The sequence below is a fragment of the Prosopis cineraria genome, unplaced genomic scaffold (assembly GCF_029017545.1).
Source record: "Prosopis cineraria cultivar Desert tree isolate PC_DT_omini unplaced genomic scaffold, ASM2901754v1 PC11, whole genome shotgun sequence".
NCBI classification, from domain to species: domain Eukaryota; kingdom Viridiplantae; phylum Streptophyta; class Magnoliopsida; order Fabales; family Fabaceae; genus Prosopis; species Prosopis cineraria.
In genome coordinates, this window is record NW_026555342.1 from 9,047,742 (window position 1) to 9,070,193 (window position 22,452).

At 32.6% G+C, this 22,452-nt stretch overlaps 3 protein-coding genes across 9 annotated transcripts; all 3 read right to left on the reverse strand.

The window, feature by feature from the left end:
* Nucleotides 1-206: 206 nt before the first annotated feature.
* On the reverse strand, nucleotides 207-3,470 carry LOC129285765 (bifunctional phosphatase IMPL2, chloroplastic-like). 6 transcript variants are annotated; one of them, XM_054921636.1, is made up of 9 exons: nucleotides 3,115-3,470; nucleotides 2,791-2,869; nucleotides 2,464-2,555; nucleotides 2,327-2,376; nucleotides 1,865-1,989; nucleotides 1,629-1,695; nucleotides 1,377-1,466; nucleotides 698-809; nucleotides 207-500 (listed from the first exon to the last, which is right to left on the reverse strand). In XM_054921636.1, the coding sequence occupies exons 1-9, from the start codon at nucleotides 3,401-3,403 to the stop codon at nucleotides 430-432; spliced, it is 975 nt and encodes a 324-aa protein (XP_054777611.1). In that variant the 5' UTR covers nucleotides 3,404-3,470; the 3' UTR covers nucleotides 207-429. The 6 variants fall into 6 exon arrangements, 5 of the variants coding, with proteins under 5 accessions (XP_054777611.1, XP_054777610.1, XP_054777613.1 ...); XM_054921635.1 differs by having other exon boundaries at nucleotides 207-515; XM_054921638.1 differs by lacking the exon at nucleotides 1,377-1,466.
* Nucleotides 3,471-5,213: 1,743 nt separating this feature from the next.
* On the reverse strand, nucleotides 5,214-6,363 carry LOC129286895 (late embryogenesis abundant protein). Its single transcript, XM_054922987.1, has 2 exons — nucleotides 5,843-6,363; nucleotides 5,214-5,689 (listed from the first exon to the last, which is right to left on the reverse strand). The coding sequence occupies exons 1-2, from the start codon at nucleotides 6,212-6,214 to the stop codon at nucleotides 5,390-5,392; spliced, it is 672 nt and encodes a 223-aa protein (XP_054778962.1). The 5' UTR covers nucleotides 6,215-6,363; the 3' UTR covers nucleotides 5,214-5,389.
* Nucleotides 6,364-7,181: 818 nt separating this feature from the next.
* On the reverse strand, nucleotides 7,182-11,353 carry LOC129286894 (uncharacterized). Of its 2 annotated transcripts, XM_054922986.1 has the most exons (6): nucleotides 11,191-11,353; nucleotides 10,822-11,002; nucleotides 9,894-10,311; nucleotides 8,953-8,999; nucleotides 7,882-8,851; nucleotides 7,182-7,639 (listed from the first exon to the last, which is right to left on the reverse strand). In XM_054922986.1, exons 3-5 carry the CDS (start codon nucleotides 10,207-10,209, stop codon nucleotides 7,904-7,906), a joined length of 1,311 nt encoding a protein of 436 aa, XP_054778961.1. In that variant the 5' UTR covers nucleotides 10,210-10,311; nucleotides 10,822-11,002; nucleotides 11,191-11,353; the 3' UTR covers nucleotides 7,182-7,639; nucleotides 7,882-7,903. The 2 variants fall into 2 exon arrangements, with proteins under 2 accessions (XP_054778961.1, XP_054778960.1); XM_054922985.1 differs by lacking the exon at nucleotides 10,822-11,002.
* Nucleotides 11,354-22,452: the final 11,099 nt, after the last annotated feature.

A 22,452-nucleotide genomic window follows, 5' to 3' on the forward strand; every position in this document is an offset into this window, starting at 1 on the left:
TCATAGAAACATTACTGTACTCTAATGATGTTGACATAAGATAACTAGCTCGCCCCAAATTTCTGAAAACAAAGTAACCTGGACGACCACCTGCCCCTTCTGTTTTTTTTTTCTTCCCCTATTTCTGTTTTGAGATTTTTTCCCCCTTTTCGAACTACAGCTATCCAGCACTACAAACTCGCCAAACCTGGGTCAACACAAAATAGTAACCGTCGTCAACAATGCTGCATAAATATTTCTTCAATTTATTAAACAAATGCCAAACAATTGTTTCACTGCAACATCTAAGGATGAATGCAAGTTTCTCCCGGCGATCTTTCACCCTTGAGAGGTCCACTTCCATTCAATCCACGGTCTCTGGTATTTGGACGGCACCAACTAAAATGACAAACTCCCACAACCTATTGTAGTATGTTAACGGCTGAAGTGTCACCTCCACTGTAATGAATCTAGAGCTTCTTGATGAATCCGTTTGTCTCCAGCTGCCAGAACATTAAAACCTGGCACATGCGACTCTTAGAAATCGGAATGGAAGCTTAATCAGGTTCTTTTTCTTTTCCCTTAAAAAGGGGGGGAGGGGCTAGCATACTCTCTCAGCTCATTTATTTAGTGGAAAAATAAAATTAAGCAAGAAAGGATCAACTTAAAAAAAAAAAAAAGCAGGATTCCAAAGGAGCAATATTCAATAAGCACATACTTCTTGCAGATGAAGTTGGAGAAGCTTCCCAATGGAGTTCACCGCCTTTCCAATCAGTTATGACACCTCCAGCGCCTTCAATAACCGGTATCAAAGCAAGAAAATCGTAGGGCTGAAACAAGCTAATAACGATTAAGCTTTGACAATCCCCAAAAAAAGGTCAAGATTAAGCTTCAGTATGCATGGCATGCGTTTTTACCCTCTAACATCATAAGGACCATAAAAGCGAACCGTTGAAATTGTAACTTTGGTTCCATACATTGTTTCCATAAACTTCACTCGTTTATTTCCTCAGAGTACTTAACATTAGCCTTCAAATAGTGACATTCAAATAATCACACAGCACCCGTTCAATTTTTCAATCATCCTCAGTTATGCTTAAGGTGCTAAAAAGTAAAAATGGAATTAGTCATTTAGTCAGTCAAGACATTGGTTCAAGAGTTAAAGATCAAAACTGTAGTTGAACCGTGATCAAACTGGTCACAAACAATGCATTTTATTAAATCGATCAAAACACTGATTTAACGGTTTACCGATTTAAATGGGCGAGTTGACCTAGACTTTCATACTATGATTAAGCTTGATGATATTAAAGAGAAGTTTTGTTTTTTAGCCAGAAGTGTTAAAGAGATTCAAAAGTCAATCAAGCAACCATAGGAGATGTCACTGTTTAGTTGACCTTCAGACCGGACTCAACAACAAGATCTACAAAGCCAGAAGCCAGAAGTGCATATGCATAGCAGTCACAACCATATAACGGGACTTTAACCTGTCATCAGAAAACAAACAAAAACAGAATAACTGAATGTCAACAAAAGAATGAAAGATCATGAAAACAGGAGATTGAATTGTACCATCACTGTCAGATTCGGTCACAATTTTCACTTATAATTCACTCCTCAAAGGATGCCATAGATAACATGCTATGTACCTTGTTTCTAACACGGATAAATGCCTTCTCTGCATCTCCACCGAATAGATGTGGACTTGTGGTGTACCTACATAGGGAAAAATTCTGGTACCGGTTAGACTTGCAATCCTACATATATTATGTGGAAAAGCTGTAGATAAAAGATAAGTGATGACTCTTCTGTTTCAAGAATACCCTCTTACAAACAAGAAACCATTCATAAAAAGTTCACCAAAGAAACAAAGAAGAAAGCATACAAGTACGCATGAGAAAGATTTGCACAAGTACGTGAGGAGATTTCTTGTCCGTTCAGCATAGTTTTCTTTCCAGATATCCCAATCCATCTTTCTCTCAATACAGGTTGATCAATTATTCCAAGAATCTGCCGAAAGGAAACCACAGTTAACAGAAAGTTTACAACTCAAATAACTCAAGGTGATGCCAAAATACAACAATAAAAATTCATGATACCACCTATATAGACATTTAATAAGACATTCACCTTCATTCTCTTCTTCCTTCAATTTTCGCATAATAATGAATCAAGAAAAAAGGCTCAGATAAATTTACAATGACAAAGAAATGATAACGAAGATGGTGAAATAAGTAATTTGTCTTCATTTATTGGAACAAGAATGTGCGGTACAACTGTATAATTTTGGGGGGGTGGGGGGACTCTTCTAATTAGACAAAAGCAACCAAGTAGGAGAGATCCTTACAGGTTTACCATTTAGTAGAAGGGCAATGAGGGTGCCAAATAAGGGTTTCCCTGAAATGCATGCAAAATAAGATGACATGATCAAATTTTAGAAGTCCATAACAAAAACAGAATTTAGTTATCATTAAAGAAAATTACCAGTGATAAAGCTTTTTGTCCCATCAATAGGATCCAAAACCCAGACATAGTCTGCACTACTTTCTTTACACCACCCTTTTTCCTCTCCATAACTGCACTTTTGAGAAAAATTAAGGCACGTACTTTAGTCCTTTAATTACAGCATCTATCATACGATTGATAGCTATGTGTTACTTAATCAAGTTGCAAATGAATATTAGCAAAATTAATCATCATATGTGAATGCAGCAAACACGTATACAATTCATCAGGCGATAAGAGTAAGTCGCTCTCCGTCAAGTTGGCACTAAGCAAAAGGAAGGGCAAAGATATTTTCAATCAGGTTACATTGCGTGAGAAGGAAAATGCTCTAGAATGATGGAAACCATAGCCTCCTCAGCAGATCTATCCGCGATTGTCACGGGACCTGCAGATATCAGGTAAAACGAGACAACATCATCAAACTAAAATATGCTTGGCGAAAAGGTTAAAATTATTTTAATTTCTCTCGCAAATCAATTAAAATCATGAGTCAAATTTTGAAGAATACTAGAAACCTCTCAACATTTGCTAAAATACTGGTTTGGCAAGGAAAACAGAAGAACCATATAAAACTCCATTCCAAAAGAATAAGAAAATAAATAAATCCTCAAATCCTTGCTTAGAACTTACTGGAATCATCTTTGTCAAAAATATCGAATTTCTTTCTGAAATACTTGCGAATAACTTGGCCAGCTGCATCGGCCACCTTGTTCCCAACGTCAGTGAATCGTTTGATTTGAGGCTCAGTGATTCCGATGGGGAGGGAGTGGCCTCCGTTGGTAAGCTTGGAGCCGGAGGCCATCACTCTTGTGGAAGGAAATTTGAGACGAACAGAAGGAAAGGAGGAGTAATCTGAAGAAAGAGAAGAGGTAGAGGAAAATGTAGGGTTCAGAGAAAGAAGGCGGGACTGCGAGAACATTGAAGCAAACCAGAGACGAGAGAGCGTGCGAGTGCGGGAGTGAGAACTGAGGAGCAGGAAGTGAGATTAGAAGTGAGGCGAGGCCGAGAAGAAATTAGGAAGAATTACAGTTACACGTCACATAAAAAAATTAATTATTATAAAATTTATTAATAATTAAATTAAATTATGTATAAAATTTATTAACAATTAAATTAAATTGTATTAAATTGTATTGAATTATATTGTTCTCAGAAATTAAGGGCATATTTAAAACCTCTTACAATAGTTTTTTATTCTTTAAAATAAAAAATAAAAAAATTTATTTAGTAACATGTTTTTAAAAAGTATTTTAAAAAATAAAAAGTAAAATATTATTTTTAAAAATAAAAAAATAAAAACTATTAAATGTTTTATAATGATTATTTTAAAAAATAAGAGAAAATAAAAAATATTTATTTTTATTATTTTTTTATTCTTAAAATATATTTTATAAAATATTAATTTTCATAATAATAAAAAAAAATTTCAAACAGCTCCTAATTGGTGCTAAACTTGGCGAGTTGGCTTCCCTCCGAAGCCTCTGCTGCTTTCGAAGGTGCAGATCTGGCGGATATTTTATATTTATTAAAGTAAAAAAAAATTATATATATCATAAAAAATTTTAATAATTCTGTTCATCAAATTTTAGACGATAAACAACTCAAATTTAACATGAACAGTTTATATTTAATATACATTTTTAATATTATATTTATACTGTCAAAATATATTTTTAGCTAAAAGGTCACCATTCAGTATTTCAGTTCTTTTAACACATGCTCCTATTATTTATAATCACTTATAATTAATTCACTAAAGCCAGTTAAATTATTATGATGTTTTGAAAAAATTTCAGTTCACCCCTATTAGCAACCTCTTTAAATAAAATTGAAAGAAAGTAATTACCGATACACATTTTTAATGGAAATTGATTAAAGACAAGGATTTTTTTTTGAAAAAAGTGAGCTATTAGGGAACACGTATATAATATTAGTTAAAATGCATTCCCTTTAGTATTAATTATTGTGTATACTAGGATCAATCTTGATTATGTCGAGATGGATCTTTTTCAGCCTAAAAAAAAAGATAAAATGAAAAAGAGTTCAAAATGGGACATGATTTTGGAACATCCTTAAATTATATATATTTATACTTTTTTCTATTAAAAATAAGCATTAAATGTGTTAATTATGTTAGCATAATTTATTTTCTTATATTAATATGAGAATCAATTTTAATTATAATAAATCAATACTTATAATTTTAATAATTTCTTATATTTATCTATTTAATAATTTTGCTGATCGCTTAGTGCTTATATATTTATTTTGCTCTTAACATGTCTTATGTATAAATCACACAGTTGAACATAGTTGTGTGTGTCTGTTAATGAGCCAAACTATGAGTATTAGCTATTTCACATGTATTTCCCTATAAAAAAATAAAAGATATTAATATTTCAAATTCCTCTTCAAAAACATATGTACATTCTAAAATACATTAAATTAGTTTGGAGCAAAAAAGAAAAAGAAAAAGAAAAATATCAGGGACCCATATAACATCACTGTTTTTACGGAGGGAAAAAAACGACAAAAACAGTGATACCGGGCATACAGGGATTCATTCAATTTACTAGATAATGGTGAGGATAGCCAAGAGTCTCCTCTCTGCCTCTCTCGCTCTCCCTCTAATGTAATAAAAACAAGAATCTCGACTAACTAGTAACTACCATTTTCATTAAAGCAATATCATAAATTAGTTTATTAATTAGGATATATGAGCACATACATTTATTTTAAACTAAACACGAGAGAGATCTGAATTGCATAATAAAAAGGCGTGCTATATAGGGGGGAAAACATCCACAAACAAACCCACGATACAAGTGAAATTATACATTACAGGAAAGGAACTGAATTAAAGCATGAGGAGCAGCTAGCAAGTGGGTAAGAAGCAGGTGGTGATTCAGTGATGGGCACCAGGCAACTTGTCTCTGATCTTCTCCATTATACTCTTCTTCTCATGATGCTCGTGGTGCTCATGCCCAGTGTCGTGGTGTTTTACGCCGCCAGCACCGGTGGGAAGTTGACCATGACCTGTAGCCATAGTTGTTGTATAAGTATCTGTGGTTGTGGTCTTCACGTGTCCCTGGTTCTGAGGATAATTTATAGCTTCTCCTCCTCCTCCTCCTCCCGGCAGCTTCTCCTTTATTTTCTCCTTCCATCCTTTCTTCTTTCTCCTCCCGCCTTCCCCGTCATCCTCGGACTGTTTAATTCAAAGCAACTACTTCACTCCTCAAATATTTATATATAATGTACAACCTAATGCAAAATAAACTCGACGTATAGTGTGATTCAAAGTATGTAAATATTTGGTCAGATACTAGCTACGAAAAAAGTAAGTCACACACACACATACCGAGCTGGAGCTTGAACTGTTGGATCGACGAAGTTCTCCGGTGTGATGCTGCTTTGTGTGGTCGCTCATCAAATCCCCCACTGTCGTACCGCCACCAATACCCGTTCCCCGGGTTGCACCGCCACCGTAAGTCCCTGTACCGTACGTGCCGAATCCACTGGTATTCGTTCCCGTTACACCACCGTGTGTCCCAAAACCGGTGGTGCCGGTGCCTTGAGAGCCATAGTGGGATCCGGCGGCAGGAACGGTGGTGGCAACACCGGCTAGGTGGACGGGGTTGCCGTGCTCGTCGGTTAACTTGACAGGGTTGCCGTACTGGTCGGTGAGTTGGATGGGATTACCACGTTCGTCACGTAGTTGGGCTTCGGCCATTTCGATCGTTCGTACCAAAACGTAGAGCTTCGTACCAAAACGGAGAGCTTCGTACTTAGGAGGAAAGCACCATGGCCTTAACCACGAAGGAGATCTGCTTTTAAATTAGGAAAACCAATGGCGGTGGACATTTTGCATGCAGACCCTGGGAAGTACACGTGGGGCAGCAACAAAAGAGGTCTAGACACTTGTTGCCACGTAACAGACTTGAAAACACGTTTCACGTTGTAGGGCATCAGAACCGGCGTGTTTATCCGCCAAAATTTACAGGTGAAAAACATGAAGTGCCAATTACAATCTTTCATCCGTACCCGTGCATGAGTCCAAGTTTTAAAAGAAAGGACTTTTAAGGTTTATTGAAAAAAAAAAAACAAAGAAGGAAAGGACTGTCATTCAGGTTTATTTAAAAAAAAAAAGAAAGAAGGAAAGGACTGTCATTCTTCATGGCCATGATAAGTGGATCGAGTTTTAACCGCTGCTATGTTTCAGACCTAAAATTACCTGGTTCAGTGATTAATTCATAATCAACGAACTTTTAAAAACAAAGCTCATAATCGAGTCAGGTACGATACTAAGTATACGAACTGACAGAGCATCGAACAAGTTTAAGATTTACTTAAAAAAATAACATGAAAATAAAAAAGTTCTACATATTTTAAATTTTTTTATAAAATCAAAAAATATTCTTTTATTGTAGAACACATTTCAATAAATAATTAAATATCAACATAATCACCCAACTAAAAACTGTTGGACCCCAATAATGCCTCGCCTGGGTAGGGCGTTTTGGGTGATAAAGTCACACTGGGTACTATATGTATTAGCTTTAGCAGACCCTGACCCTGGTGCTTAGCCCCAACTTTGAGGTGAGTAATATTATTCACCAGTGACTTCACGTAGACTTTATTTTATATATTAATATATTGATTGTTGGGGTGATAAAAAAGGAGGTTTGGGAGGGGGGGCATGAATTAAAAATCATACACTCTGTAATACCCTGAAATTGTTCTTTCACTAAGCAACCAGCATTGAAGTCAATCAAAATAATTGGTATCGCCTAACAATCTGTGAAAGACCATTGCCCAGCAACTCCCAAAAGGCAAACGGCATGCAGTTTCAGCATTCAGATCCATAATAGACAACAAAATATCATTTGGATATATGTATTATATCCATGCAATAAACAAATTGATCTGTACAGAATGAAAAAAGACCCTTGATCTCAAGACACTAACTTGACTATGTTCATCGAATCCTCCTGTATGCTTTCCACATTTCTTCTTTACAGATTAACTTCAGCCTTTACTCCTGTTGAAATCATAGATCGGTGTATGAAGATGCTCAAAAATCAGAGATTGATGAATGACATCCTGCCCTTTCTACAATCCTGTGTCTGAGGTTGCAGAGAAGATTGACGAGTGGAATCTGATTAAAAGGAGGATAACGCATGAAGTCAGAAAATTGCTTATGTATAGCACGCTGAAGTCATTACTATTTAGACTATATGGTGAGGTACATTTAAGGTTTCAATTTCAATTTCTGCTGCCTGGGAAAACAAACCCAATTAAATCTGGACTTACTGCAAAAAGGAAAAATAGAAAAGCATCATCTCCTTGTGCTAATACGGCGTAAGATAACAAACAAAATAGAGAGATAAAGCAACTTACATCTTAACAGCCAAGAAACAGCTCATTCCTTGCTAGATCTTGCCCAAAAGAAGCCCTTTTTTCTTGTAGGGTGATTATCTAACAAGGTTCTAGAAGAACCCTTTGAGCCAAATGAGAAGTGTCGCCTTAAAAAGGGCTTCCCAGAAGAGCTTCTCCCGCTGGAGCTGGATTCCACCCGGGGACCTTTACCTCGGTGCCCTCTAAAGTGATTGAACACAGCAGAATCATCATCAACATCACCATCCACGACCTCATTCCTTGATTTCTTGTTTCTAGCCTTCAAATCCATTGCAACTTTCAAAGCTTTTTCTGACAGCTTAAGAGTTTGATGCTCACCAAAAGTGCAGATTGGGCAAACCGGGTCATACTTGTTAATTTCAGGTGTCATGCTCTCCAAACATTCAGCATGATAGACATGTCCACATATAAGGACGGCAACTATTGAAAGGTCATTACTCGCAATTATCTTTTGGGTGCCCCAAGAAGACTTATCAGATAAAAGCTTGGAGCATACACCACATGCTTGCAAATCAACAGGTGAAGTTACAATCTGGCTACTGGACCTAACCAGCCTTTCACGATTAAAGCCAAAGGACTCACTATCAAATGACCATCTTTCTCTATGTGAATTGCCCATCACCTCAGAAAATCCAGGTATAGACCAACCATCAGAAGATCCCCCTCGAGAGCGCCTCCCTGATTCATTGCTCCATGAAGGAAATGCTGGCCTTTCTTCGGATATAGAGATGCTACTTGGTGACTTAAACCCTGGCATTTGGCTATCAGAACCTTGCCATGGTAGCTGGTGTCCTGGGGAACGGCACGGCCACCTTACTGGGGTTGAAGTAGATGGAGGCAGGTGACTTCTGGGTGACAAAGGAGATGCCGAAAGTGAAGTTGAGGGCAATGACAGTGATGGTTTTGCAGGAGATGGACATGATACTATCAGCGATTCTGCCAACCCATTCATCTAAAAATATTCATGCATGGAGGGTTTGTCAAACAAATCACGTGCATATGGCATTACTTGAAAGCACAACACAAGAAGTTCCTTTACTACTATAAGCTCACCTGATCCACATTCGCATCCATGGAGGCATTACTTGAAATAAATTGTTCTGTGATGAACATAATAACCATGTCAAATAAAATAACATCAACAAGTTGAGAGATTTAGTATTCAACAGTGAACCATCCACAACTATCAGATTAGAGACATTTATAGCAAGTTAAAGGTCTCCCATGGGACAGATGGCACAGCAATAATTCTTCAGCAAAATCTAGTTTTTCCTAAACGGCCAATAAATTCATAGTTAGTGACTGTTTGATTGAGCTCCAACATTTCTGAATTTTTTTAATTACTTTAACAGCTGCTATCAGCAACATTATCGATGTTTGACATAGATTGATGAAGCAAAAGAGCTTTATTTGATTCCATTGCTAGACATAGATTCAGATTTCAGATTAATCTAAGAGACTTAAAACATAATGAAACTCACAACGGATGTCATATCATCTTGTCCATATGGTATCTTACCAAGGAAAACTTAAAGAATTGTCATTGATTTGTGTCCAACTATGGACTTCAAAATCTGCTTCGATTAAGATATCTTTTTTACGAGTAAAACATCACTTCAGATCAAACTAAGCAACTTAAAAACAGAGGATTTATATCGTAGTTAAAATAAGTTTCATGTTGAGTTGGTATTTTTCTTCCATAACTGTGATGCGCAACAGCTCCTGTCTGTGAAAACAATTGCATTTCTTCAAACAACAAATTTGATTATCTTAGATTCACCCACTTCCTCCAGATTCTTCTTCTTCTTTTTTTTTGGGGGGGGGGGTGGGGTGGGGTTGGGAACCTTTCTCCAGATTCAAATGTAGCAATTTCACATCTTCCACATAGCCTTCGGATTATAAGTGTCATTCAATTCAACAGAGGGTCCACAGATCTCATATCTATGATAACTGTTTATAGAATAATATGTAAGAGTGGGATTAATGAAACTTACCTGAAGTTGATGTCCTTGCCTGTCCAGCAGTTCCTTCAGAAATTGGTGATTTCTGCCATCTATGTCTCTGATAATTCTGTGAAGGGCTTCCATCCTCTGATGCATATGTCGATTCATTCTTATTTTCTGATCCATCATTCCCGCTAATACCATCAGAAAACCAATTTATAGAAGTATCTTCACCAGCTACACGCCCTCGATGATCCCAGCGAAAGCTCCATGTTGGAGAGCAGCGGATGTTCCTATGCAAAATTTCATTAGCTGATCCACTTTGTATGGTTTTATCTCTGGCAGCCACACAACAAGAAGCACCCATTCTTAAATAGACAACAGTTTCTAGCTTGTTATATTAACGTGACCACCAATTACATCTCCAATAACAAATATGCACCATGAACCTGTGAATACAGCTGTTTCCCTGGAATGGTAGTGAAAAAGGTATAATATTATCAGTTGAGATGATCAATGAAGTAACTGTTACAAGTACACTCAAGAAAAAATAAACAAGTTCACACAGATTTTGACATCTGTATCATACAACTGAAATTCCTTGTTTCTTTGACATAAACTTCCCTGAACTCAGAGGCCATCGCAGATTACAGCATCCAAAGGGGCTAGAAAGAAAATCTCAATATATAGACTCCAAAAAAGGAGTCCAAAATCAGAAGAGCACAAACAGCGATAGTTCATCAATCTCAATAGATTGAAGACAATCAACTGCAGAGATAGTTCATCAAAATCCATATGGTTTTTGGTTTCAAAAATCTTTTGTACAAAAAGAAAAGAATACAAGTAATCACAATTGCAACAGCGATCTTAAGTCAAAAAGAGAACTGCTAACACAAACAGTTCAATTAAGTAATTTCTGCAGAATCACAAACGCGTCCAATAATACTATTCTACTCTTATAATCATTGTTGGCACCAACCTCAAATAATCTAACAAACAAATCGCAGGACTTAAACAGCATCAACTAAAAAAATCCGTCAAAAAAGAAGATAAAGCGCCGAGAAGCCGATGCAATCTGATACTCATAGAGGAACTGAGAGTGAGTATAAATCTAGAGCAACGAACAGGCCAAAATTAGAAAGGGGGGAAAAATCACCACCCTGAAAAGTCATAACGATCCGAAATTAATGCAAAAATAACGGAATTTTAGTCAAAACCAACAGAGTTTCCATAAAAATAAAAATACTAAGCTATTAAACAAAGAAAGCCCTCCATGTTATCTCTCAAATATCCATGAATCTCCGTAAACAAAAACATAATGATCGAACTGCATGTGATCGAACCGTACCTTTTCCGAAAACAAGCCCGCCAGCTCGCACTTTGAGTTGGAGAGGAAAATTCTAGAGAGAGAAAGAGGGAGGAAGGTGTAAGGAGCGAGAGTGTGGCTGAGTGATGCTTGTTATTGCAGAGGAGGGAAGAGAGAGAAGAAGACGAGGGAAGGGGTGGGAGGCTCCAGACGGTGAACTTAACACCGTTACAGTGTCCGCAGCGCTGTTCCCCTCAGTGGCGTAGATGAGTATGACGGAGTTAATAGATGCGCCGCATGCGAATTTGTGTCACGTCGGATTAAAGTTCTTTTTCTCTTTGATTTACTTATTATATTTCTCATGCCAAAAAAAAAATACTACTATTACAACTATAATTGTTATTATTATATATAAAATATTCCTATTTCCTGGTAAATAAAAAGAGACAATTTTAAATAAAAATCAGAAACGTAATATAATTATTAATAAATTTTAAAAAATTTTAAAATTTTAATTCAATCCAAAAAGATAAAAGTAAAAATAATATAAATTATAAAAAAATTAAAGTACCCTTCATTTATTATATAAAATTATTAATCATTAATCTTTTTATTTTAATTATTAATTTATCAATATCACCTATAAATTACATTTATTTATTAGATAAGCAGTAACATTAGTTGTTAATTTGTTAATTTTACTTATTAATTTATGAATATCAATTGTAAATTACAGGTAATATATAACTTATGTTAGTAAATTAGTAAGTATAGTTAACAATTTAATAACTGATATTACAGTTAGTGATTGAAAAATTGATCTCAAATTTTATATAATTATTAACATGTCAACTCATAAAATTTACATTTTATATTAGTAAACTAATAAGTGAAATAAAAAATTAATAATTAATAATTTTACATAATAAATAAAGAACCTTTTAATCTTTTTACAATTAAAACTATTTGTATTATTTAAACTGAAATTTTAAAATTTTTTAAAATCTATTAATAATTATGTCATATTTTGATCCTTCATGATTTTTATTTAAAATTCTCCCAAATAAAAAAGAATTGACACCTTTCCGCAGTTCCTCTGGGCTGTTGTTTTGCTGATATAAGCGTAACCCTTGAAATATGGAAAATCATTAAATATAATTTAATAATTAATGACCTACAAAATTCTCCTTCTGAAAATTGCCGGCATTGTTGTAATTTTATCAATACATGAGCTTATTTTTTTAATTTAATTTCAATTTTTAATAAATATAATTTCATAACTTTCAAAAAAAAATAATGAGTAAAGTTGTGTACGGATATTGTCGCCCGTACATCCTTTCACTGTCTTCTATTTTTATGGCTCACTAATTTTAATTATAAAATTTGTACTTATTTCCCAATTTTAAACGGCATCATTAAGCATTATTAACGATCTTACATAGCTAAACTGAAAAAGGGTGGCAGTGATAAAATAAAGATTTTAGTTTTTTATTAACTGAAAAGGGGGAGGGTGTGGGAGGGGAATATTGGTGGGGTAAAAGGTGAGAGGCGGCAATGTCTTGTGCTGTACTCGGAGTGGGCACTACGCATTCCATGACTTTCCGTTTAGAAAATGCTCACAAAAGCATCCTCGAAATTAATAAAAACAACAACAAAAAGGCATTATTCTACCTCATAAATTCCTTTCTTGTAATTTTTAGATTCCCTTTTCACCCCTTAAATTAGCTAGTTTAGTCCCACGCTTCCGTGCTAGAACCACCACAGCGTGTAATGTAAAAATTTATGAAATTAATTGTCAAAGAAAATAAAAGTAAAAATGTATGTAAATAATGGTAACAATAATAAAAATTATGAGTATTCGCAAGATGAGATGGATAGGACCGAAGCATCACCGTCCCATATCTTGTCCTAAAAAATCATCCTGTTTTTAGGAATCAACAGGAAACTAAAATGAGATCGAGATGTCTTGTCATCTTGATAAATTAAATAATATAAATCTAAATAATAATATTTATTAAAAATTTAAAATCAATTATTGAAATACATCAATTATAACTACAAATCTATAACATATTATGATAATAATTACAAGTAATCTATGGACTATAACAATAACAGACAAGCCAAATACAATATTAAATTATTGTTTTTATTTATTTAGTTAAGATATGCTAAGTTAATTACTCTTTTAAAAATAAATCAAGAAGTATGATATAAACAAAAATCATTAAATACATGGATATAAGAATAAATTGTATTGATATAAAGGAAGACATTACACTGTATCATTTACTCTGTGTTATTAAAATTATCAATATAAAAAAATAAAAATTTAAATAAAAATTACACGTATTAAAATTATAATTGATATAATTAATACAAGTATAAATTATATTAATATAATTAATAGATTTATTATATATTTTTAAAATAAAAAAATAATATATATATATATATATATATATACTCGAGACAGGATAAGATGAGATGTCTCGAGAGTAATCTCGTGTTTCATCTTATTATGATGTCTCGAGAGTAATCTCGTGTTTCTCTTATTATGAATCTCAATTTCTCACAAAATTTTGTCTCGATTACTTTCGAGTTAAGACAAGACTCATTTTAATGTGATCGGACAAAACTGAATTGATCAAAATGGGTACAAGGTAAACATTTTTAATAAAAATAAGCAAGACAAGTGAGATGTTTTGTAGAGACACTGGGGGCGTGGGTGAAGCCAACCCGCGAAACGTTTTGATACGGTTTTATATATTTATGTTCTTCGCCAAATAAAGAGCCGAGGGGAATGACCATCACACATCATTTTCTAGCATGTCCCTTTATCGCAACAAGATTCTCTCCTCATGATTTTTCTCAAGATCCTTCCAAATCCAAGTGAAAGCATGGCCGGCAAGATAGTGAACATGTGATATGAAGAGGCCTCCAAAAATTAAGCCAACAATGCCTTGGTGATTAATATACCTGGACCAGACTGGAAAGTGGCCAAGAGAAAACAGTGACACAGTTAACTCTTCCTCGCTTATCATGTTCTTAATATGTATGTTATATCAACATGATAGTAACATTATACTATAAAAGTAGACAATACAAATATCTCGCCTGCCCCAACTTCAAATTTCAAATAGACTAATCTACATATCGTTTGTTAGTCCACACATGGTCAAGTTGAACAAAACATGCACTAACATTAATTAATTGCTGTAACCCAACACTTGATGAATGGATCGCATGACTTGGATCCAAAAAACTTATATCTAATGTTAAATATGGGCTTTCGTAAAATGAACATGATGTTATATATATACGCTCCGAAATGGGTGCTTCTATTTGCATCTTTCATGACAGTGCATGGATCAGATATTATATAAAGCTTGAGATACTAGTTTAGATGAGGTCACAGGAGAGCATGTAGCAGCGCAGTGAGATAAGTGACAAATTATATTAAAGCTATTAATCTAATCGCGAGAGAAAATGGGGGTCTCGACCCTTCTCAGGAGGATATCATGTGTAGATGAAGCAGAACATATCATAGGAGCCAGACCGGGACATCTCTCAATCAAGTGCACGCACTGGTACTTTGCGTCCAAGCTTATAATTTTATAATTTTTTTATAAGTGTCCCGTCATTAATTAATATTAAATACTAACTTAATGAGTTCAATGTAAAAACATTATGATATGCATTTTTATTATAAATGTGAATGTATTTACATTTAATATTTTGAGTTTTTATAATAAATCATTTGACTATAAATTCATAAATTAAATATATTTTTTGATGAGGAATCTTTAATTTTATAAAACATTGATCTATGTATATAAAATACAACCCAAAAAAAAATTGTTTGATTAAACTACCATTAATCAATATATCATATACCAATTAATTAGTGAAAAGTAAAATTACTGAGACTGGGAAATATTAATTAACACATCTATGTGAAATATCTTAGCAACATCACCTATATCATTTTAAGTTAGAATTTAGTATTCTAATCAATATTACGATATTTTCCCCTTAAATTAACATGATCTGAATCCTGATCAATACTACTTGATTTTACCCCTCTCTTAACATCTAACCTAACTTTTAATATACTACGCATACTTTAATCTAGGAATAATAATAAATTTAATTGAAATTGTTTTAAAACTAAGAATATTAAGCCATACATTCAACCCACACACATGTAGGTGACAATCTAAAAAAAAAAAAAGTGTAGTGGGAGATCATTCTGTTTTATCTTAATTTGAGAAAGAAGATCTGATACACTTGTCCATACAAAATTTGAGTTGTTATTTAGGAAAGGTCAGCGGGAAATTATGGGCTCTATCACTGCTAAAAAAATCCAATGAAATCCCTTGATAAATTTGTAGCCAAAAAAATGATTCCTCCCTTATGCCATGTCACCTTATCCATTGTCATGTCATGTAGTATTTGTGATAAATGTTAAAGTTAAAACTTAAATTCTTAATTTTTTTTATTTTCTAAACCTTATACCAATTGAATTGAAATGCACTTACAATTATTATATAAAATTTAACTACACAGATATATGAAATAATATAGTATTAAAAATATACATATATGATATATTTTATTTTCAATTATTGGTATCATAAAATAGCTTATATTTATATTTATACAGCTCTTTATATTAATTTTTTTAGTAAAATATTATTTTTTATGAAAATAACTTAAAATAAAAAAATATTAATCATTAAGTAATTCTATTATAAATATTCTAATTAATTTTTTATTTAAAAATGAAAATAATTAAATATATAAATGGTTCTTATGGTCAAACAAGAAACGAACAGCTTTCAAGCTAATGGAATTTGACGTGAAGAATGATTGAAACTAAATTGAATTCGGAAATATACATCATCGTTTCCAAATCAATGATGGAGAAATCACGGGCTACAAATTCTCCAAGTCAAAAACCAAATCAATACCAACTACATTACAATACACGTACAGGTGTCAAAAAGTCATTCATCATAATTTCTTCCACCGCACTTGCAATGCATTCTATACGTTTAATTGTTATTTTTCTTCCCCACAATTCAATTCTCCTGTTGCTTTATTTGTCACGTAAATGATTGGGCATGATTATTTATTTCGCATTAGCTTTCACACGTGTAATACATGCAAAGGTTACATAACTACATACGCAATAGTAATTACGTGAAATATTATGAAAAAATTATTTTGCTAAATAATACTTTTTTAGATGGTAATATCATGATGATATATATACATACGTCGATATATATATGCGCGCGCGCGCGCGTGCCTATTATTTTTCGCAAATTCCACTGTTGATATTGGTAGGAAGACTCAACATCCAAGTAACAAAGTCTAAAACAAAATATTTTTATTTAAAGTCTAATATGATATTTACTAGTTATCTTGAAATATAGAGGATCAAATCAAGAAAGATAGATTATAGTTCCCAAATTTTAGGCGCAACAATTATATTCAAAGTTTCAACAATTTATTTCTGTAGGGTTGTAAGTTAATGGATTTGAATTAGAATTTTATATTTAAAATTTATGCATTTCAAATTCTTTATTTTGATAACGTACAAAATTTTAAAAAGTAAAAAAGAAATGAGCTAATATTATAATTTGAAGCAAAAATAGAAAATTGACATTGACAAACTCACCTTTATTCTTCAATTAATGACGAGAGACAAGAACAAGAGACAAGAGGAGAGCCAAATAACAAAGGCACTGATAGTAAAAACATAAAAAGAAAGGAGAGAATTTGATTAGTTGAAATTTTAAATAACCATGATCTATAAAAAATTTAAAATTATAAATAAGTTATCGAAAAGCATAGATTTGATTTGTATATAATCCAAATCTATAAAATAAAAAATTTGATTGAAATTAAAATCCAACTTCAAATTCCCACACATAGAAACACAACCAGAAAGGAAATGCCAGGTCACTCACATCAACCTAAATAGATTAATAAAAGTGGGATCTAAACAAACAGAGTCATACTAAATTGTTAAATCTGTCACACAGAGAGAGAGAGAGAGAGAGAGAGAGAGAGAGAGAGAGATTAATGAGCTAGAAAAGAAATTTGTTCAAAAAAAAAAGAGGTAGAAAAGAAAGAGTGGAGTTAGGTGGCAAATGAAGAAGGGAGCGAGAGTGGGACGCAGAGTTGTGCACGCAAGGTCGCAAATGGAAACTGCAGGGTGTGAACATAAATATACCAGTCAGAATGCCTTCCGTGTTCTTATTGTCAAAACGACACCTCCTCCTTTTCTCAACGCGCCCTTCTATTAATTGCATTCCAGCCCGTGGACTCAGGGGCATAATCGTCTTTGCGCCTCCCTTGAGGTGTCCTCTATCTATGAAAGCTGAACCCGTCTAGACGACGCTCCAACACATATAAATGTTGCGTTTTATGTGTGCATCGGTTGATTTAAAGTGTGTGCAAACACTCAATCCTCTAATATTGTTATTTTTGCTATGAAATCTATGTTTCCTTGCTGAGGTACGCATATCTTATGACTGAAAAATATTTAGAGGTATCTATAAATGACTCGTTAACGAAATGCTAACGTCAACGGCGGAATTTAAATATATGCTCTTCATCACGTTTTTCTCAACTTGACAACTTGACGGTTTCGATGGCAACATAAAATTTATTTTGATTCAAGCAAAATCAAATTATTACGTCCTGCTATGTCTGGAGCAAGAAGTTCATTTTTTTTAATTTCTCCTCACGTTGATCATCACCATAGCATACAAAAGGAGTTGTGCTTTTCTTTTGAAACAAATGCATCTATGTTCGACTTGATGGTATTATTATTGATGAGTTTTTTCTTCTTCTTTTTTTTGAAAAATTATAATCAGGCTTTAAATAAAAAAAATTAATTATTTCTTCGGTTTATTTATAAATCAAATTTCTGTATTTGCATGTTAAACTTCAATGTTTTTAAGTGAACAGAACTTATTGTAAATAACTAATATTTATGCCTAGAACTTGTATGTAATTTTTTATTTTTCTTGTTTTTACATGGACCAATTTTTGTGGGCAGAAATTGGATTAATGACTTACCCCTCAGTCTGCAACCATGTTTAGGAGCAAAAATTAGGGATAGTTTCCAATCTAAAGTCTTGACCTTTGAAAATACTGTGCATGCAAATTCTTTAATATGTCTATTTCAAATCCGAATAAAAGCATTTCACGTACAAGCGGTTGGCGTGATTTGTTGCTCTTTTTGTTTGTTTGTCTTTGTTTTTGTTCAGTTTTATGATTGTGATCGTTTTGATATCGCAATTAACATGATCATTCAATATTCGATAATATTAATTAATCCACATTTGAGTTAGGTTAAATTTAAATTAAGAAATAAATCTCATAGCGTTATTTTTTATTCATAATATTTGAATTTATATCTTTATTTCTACATATATATTAATGAATGATCGATGCCATCAATATTTTATTTCTGCAATAAGTACTTCCAATCGTTTTTTAATATATCGGAGAGACCCATTTTGTTACCAAAGGGAGGTAAAGGCGTAATATAAAGACTAAAAATTAGTCTCTTGTTTTTTTTTTTTAAAAAATACATCAGTAGTGATGTTATAATGCCCAAAACACCGTATTATATAATTACAAAATAATGATCATATAATAAATAATACTTCTCTGTTTAATATTACAAGACATTTCTAACCAAATTACTTAGTTAATTGTTTTTAAAATTGTACACTCTTTTTATATTTGTCCATACTTACTATGATGTCTCAATTAAAAAAATCTTATTAATTACACTCCTAATTAAGATATTTTTGAAAAAAAATCTCATTAATTGAAATCTCATTAACTGCACTTTAAAAAACCCAAAATGCTTTATATTTCTTTGGAAAAACTAATCTTTTAGTTCTCTAACTTTTAATTTACTTATAACCCAATTTTTCAATTATGACTCACCGCGATCCGATCCCTCAATTATAATTCACCTATCACTCAGTCCTTTAACTTTTAATTCACTTATAATTTAGTCTCTCAACTTTTGTAAATTCTTTTTTTTTTTCATGTTAGCCTAAATCTTGCATTAAAGAGCAAGAGGAAGATATTTTAAAACAATATATTAGCATTTCTTTTATCCCTCTTATTTGATAAGGAAATTTCAAAAAAATTAAAAAATAAGGATCAAATTATAAGTGAATCAAAAGTTGAAGGACTAAATCACAATAAGTCATAGTTGAAAGATTGAGTTATAAGTGAGTTAAAAGTTGAAGGATTAAAAAATTAATTTTTTATTTTTTTTACATCTTTCTTTGCAAAAAAAAAAATGCTTAAAAGGAGGAAGTATTTGATTGCTGGTTAAGTAATAAATATTTGATCAAATTCATCATATAGGTTAGAACTGTTGTTATATAAGAATACTCCTTGAATAAATCATGTTATCTATGAAAACATTATTTAACGACATAATCAACGTTCAATACTGTATTTAAATATTATGCTTGATTTTATAATTAATATATAAGATTTATATAGCTTACATATATTTTTAATCAACATAAAAATAAAATTAAAGCATTTATTCTCCAAAGGGACGATTCTTTCATTATAGACGTGCCGGAGAAGATCTCCATTCCAATTATTATTATTATTATTATTATTATTTAATTAAGCTAAGAAAATGATTCTATTATTAATTTAAGAAAAAAACACGATCATTGGTATCAATAGGATCATATAAATCATATATAGTGAGATATCAAATAAGTGTTGAAAATCGGAAACATGAAGTGGTGGCCCGATGAAATTATTAGAATAGAGTAGGGTTGTGATGAGACACTCAAACGTCTAAGGAATAGATTTTGAATCTTAAAAATGTGAGGGTTTATCCGCCAATGAAGTGATGGAGATGAGAGGGATGATCTTGTCCTCGCATCAGTCACTCAATCTAATAATTCTTACAGATAGTTAGATACCCCATGCTTCCACCAAAACAATAAAAAGTGTGGTTATAAATGACAAGTGAAAGAAAAGATGAGGGCCTGATGATGGGAACAGGTTACAGTTTGTTTATTTATTTAAATAAAAATTTAGATAAATCAGAGCTTGAGATTTACCAATTTAAAAAATACTTAGAGAGGAATTTATAGATCAGCCATTGATGAAATTCTTGTATTGACAATAAGATTTGAACCAATGAACTTATAAACTATAGTTAACATCATTATCAATTGAACTAACATGATGACCTGATTGCAGTGGAGGACAAATAAAAAGCCCATATATTGTTTGCTGAATATGGTGAAAGCTCCAGACCGGGGATCTTGAACCGGACTGAAATGATTTATAATAATGGGCCCAGATGGTCCAGTAGGGCAACGTATTTCTTAGTTTTGGGCTACTTTTATTGGGCCTGGAAATGACGCTTTATCCAAATCAGGGTCTACCGAAAACAGAAGCAACAATGCTACCGACAAACACAGACACCAGGCTTCATATTTATTTGTGTTGTCATCTGACTATTTGTCTGAGTGACAAAAGTCACGTTTCCTTGCGCGTGAAGTTAGAATTTGAAACAGTGACGGGCCCAAAAAATTTTAGTTATCGGGTTATATATTTACACATATAAAGACATGTTGATTATATTCTCTGTGCAAGTAACCAAAGAATTATTTAATAATTTATCTCTCATGTGTTTTGGTATTATCAAAAATAGTTGAGAAAGCTCTTTCAATTGTTGTAATTGCTACTGATAATATTAAAGCTAATTCCACAAGCAAATACACCAACGAAATACAATGTGCTTCCTAGATTCTACAATATTTATAGAAAGATCACCAATTCTTCCCAATTTTAAAAATGCATTGTCGAAAAATACATCTATGAAATAATTTTGAGATTGAGCATTTAATGCCAAAAGTTATATAGGTGAAAATTCAGCATGATAAAATTGAGTCAAACAAATTAATTTCCCCTTATGAAACGCTGCAAATGAATCTTTTAAATTTAAGCATGCTACACAAAGTCTGAAAAGTAAAGTGGGAAGAAAGGAAAGAAACAGAAGGGAAAGGAAAAGTCAGTTTCAATTAGAAAAAAGCCAAAAATAAAATAATAAATATAGAATATGTAATACTTTTTATATGGGCTATGAAAATTATGAGTATAAAAATAAAATAAAATAATTGAATGATATAAGAGAATAATATTATTAATCAACAAGTGCAATTAATATCCATAAAATGTGATATACTACTTATAATTGCTAAAAAATTTATAAATTTTTAGTGGGCTACTCCCAACCCAACTCTACATTGACATGCATGTCAGCGTGGGTAAATTGTAAATATAGAATTTATTTATTTAACTATTCACTGAATACACAAAAAACAGATGAGGGGAAAGGTCTATTTTTTGTTCTCCTAGTCAATTTTTTTCTCCTCTCTCTCCAGGCTCCATAAAAGTTTATAATTAATTAACAGGTTTTTTTTCCCCGGAAATTAGTAAGTCTTAAAAATTCCAGTTACTGAAGGCCGTGCGAGGAAAAATTAATATTACAACTTTTCCTTTTTAATGACGCGCATGTTTAAAAAAAAAGGGAGTAATTTGCATAATTTCAAAGAAAATTTTTTAAGAGAAACTATGTAATTTAATCTAATACATAAAAACATCTATAGGATAATTCTTTCTCGATCTCGTATAAGTTTGGTGGTACATGTAGAGTACACAGATATATAGATTAAGCTCAATAATTAGCTTAGCTCATGACCATGTAGAAGATTAACAGAAAACCAAGTATATCATCTGGACATGCTCCAAGCTGCCTTCTAAATTACACATAAGCTAAAGCTAAACATATCTGTATGTAACCATATTATTTTTGTCTACACAAACTCTGCGATTATTATTATTATACATATATATATATATATATATATATAAAGAGGGAGAATAATAGTTTTTTTTTTTATTCAATCAATATACCCTGAAAAACTTGAGAATGTTAATACCACCCATTCAGACTCATTCAGATTCGTGTCATATGGAACCATTATTATCAATTAGGAATCATCTTGTGTCGAGGCCTATAGAAGGTTGGGGATGGATCATATCTCCCGTAATCCCCCCAAAGAAGCCTTCCGTGAATGACTTCTATTTCTTCCTTGTTCAGCAATGTTCCCTGCATGCCATATAAAATATATACGTGTATAAATAGATATTAATATATTAATTCCTCAAAATAATATGGATAATTATATATATATGTACACATAAAAGCAAGCTTCACTATAC

Excerpts from the sequence above, each read along its gene's own strand:
- LOC129286894 (XM_054922985.1), bottom strand. The coding sequence starts at position 10,209 with ATGGGTGCTTCTTGTTGTGTGGCTGCCAGAGATAAAACCATACAAAGT. Across the intron at positions 9,000-9,893 it reads GGCAAGGACATCAACTTCAG|AACAATTTATTTCAAGTAAT; the intron begins GTAAGTTTCATT and ends TGTTCATCACAG. Across the intron at positions 8,852-8,952 it reads TGGATGCGAATGTGGATCAG|ATGAATGGGTTGGCAGAATC; the intron begins GTGAGCTTATAG and ends GAATATTTTTAG.
- LOC129285765 (XM_054921635.1), bottom strand. The coding sequence starts at position 3,403 with ATGTTCTCGCAGTCCCGCCTTCTTTCTCTGAACCCTACATTTTCCTCT. Across the intron at positions 1,990-2,326 it reads TTCTACTAAATGGTAAACCT|ATTCTTGGAATAATTGATCA; the intron begins GTAAGGATCTCT and ends TCCTTTCGGCAG. Across the intron at positions 1,696-1,864 it reads AATCTTTCTCATGCGTACTT|GTACACCACAAGTCCACATC; the intron begins GTATGCTTTCTT and ends TTCCCTATGTAG.
- LOC129286895 (XM_054922987.1), bottom strand. The coding sequence starts at position 6,214 with ATGGCCGAAGCCCAACTACGTGACGAACGTGGTAATCCCATCCAACTC. Across the intron at positions 5,690-5,842 it reads ACAGTTCAAGCTCCAGCTCG|TCCGAGGATGACGGGGAAGG; the intron begins GTATGTGTGTGT and ends TGAATTAAACAG.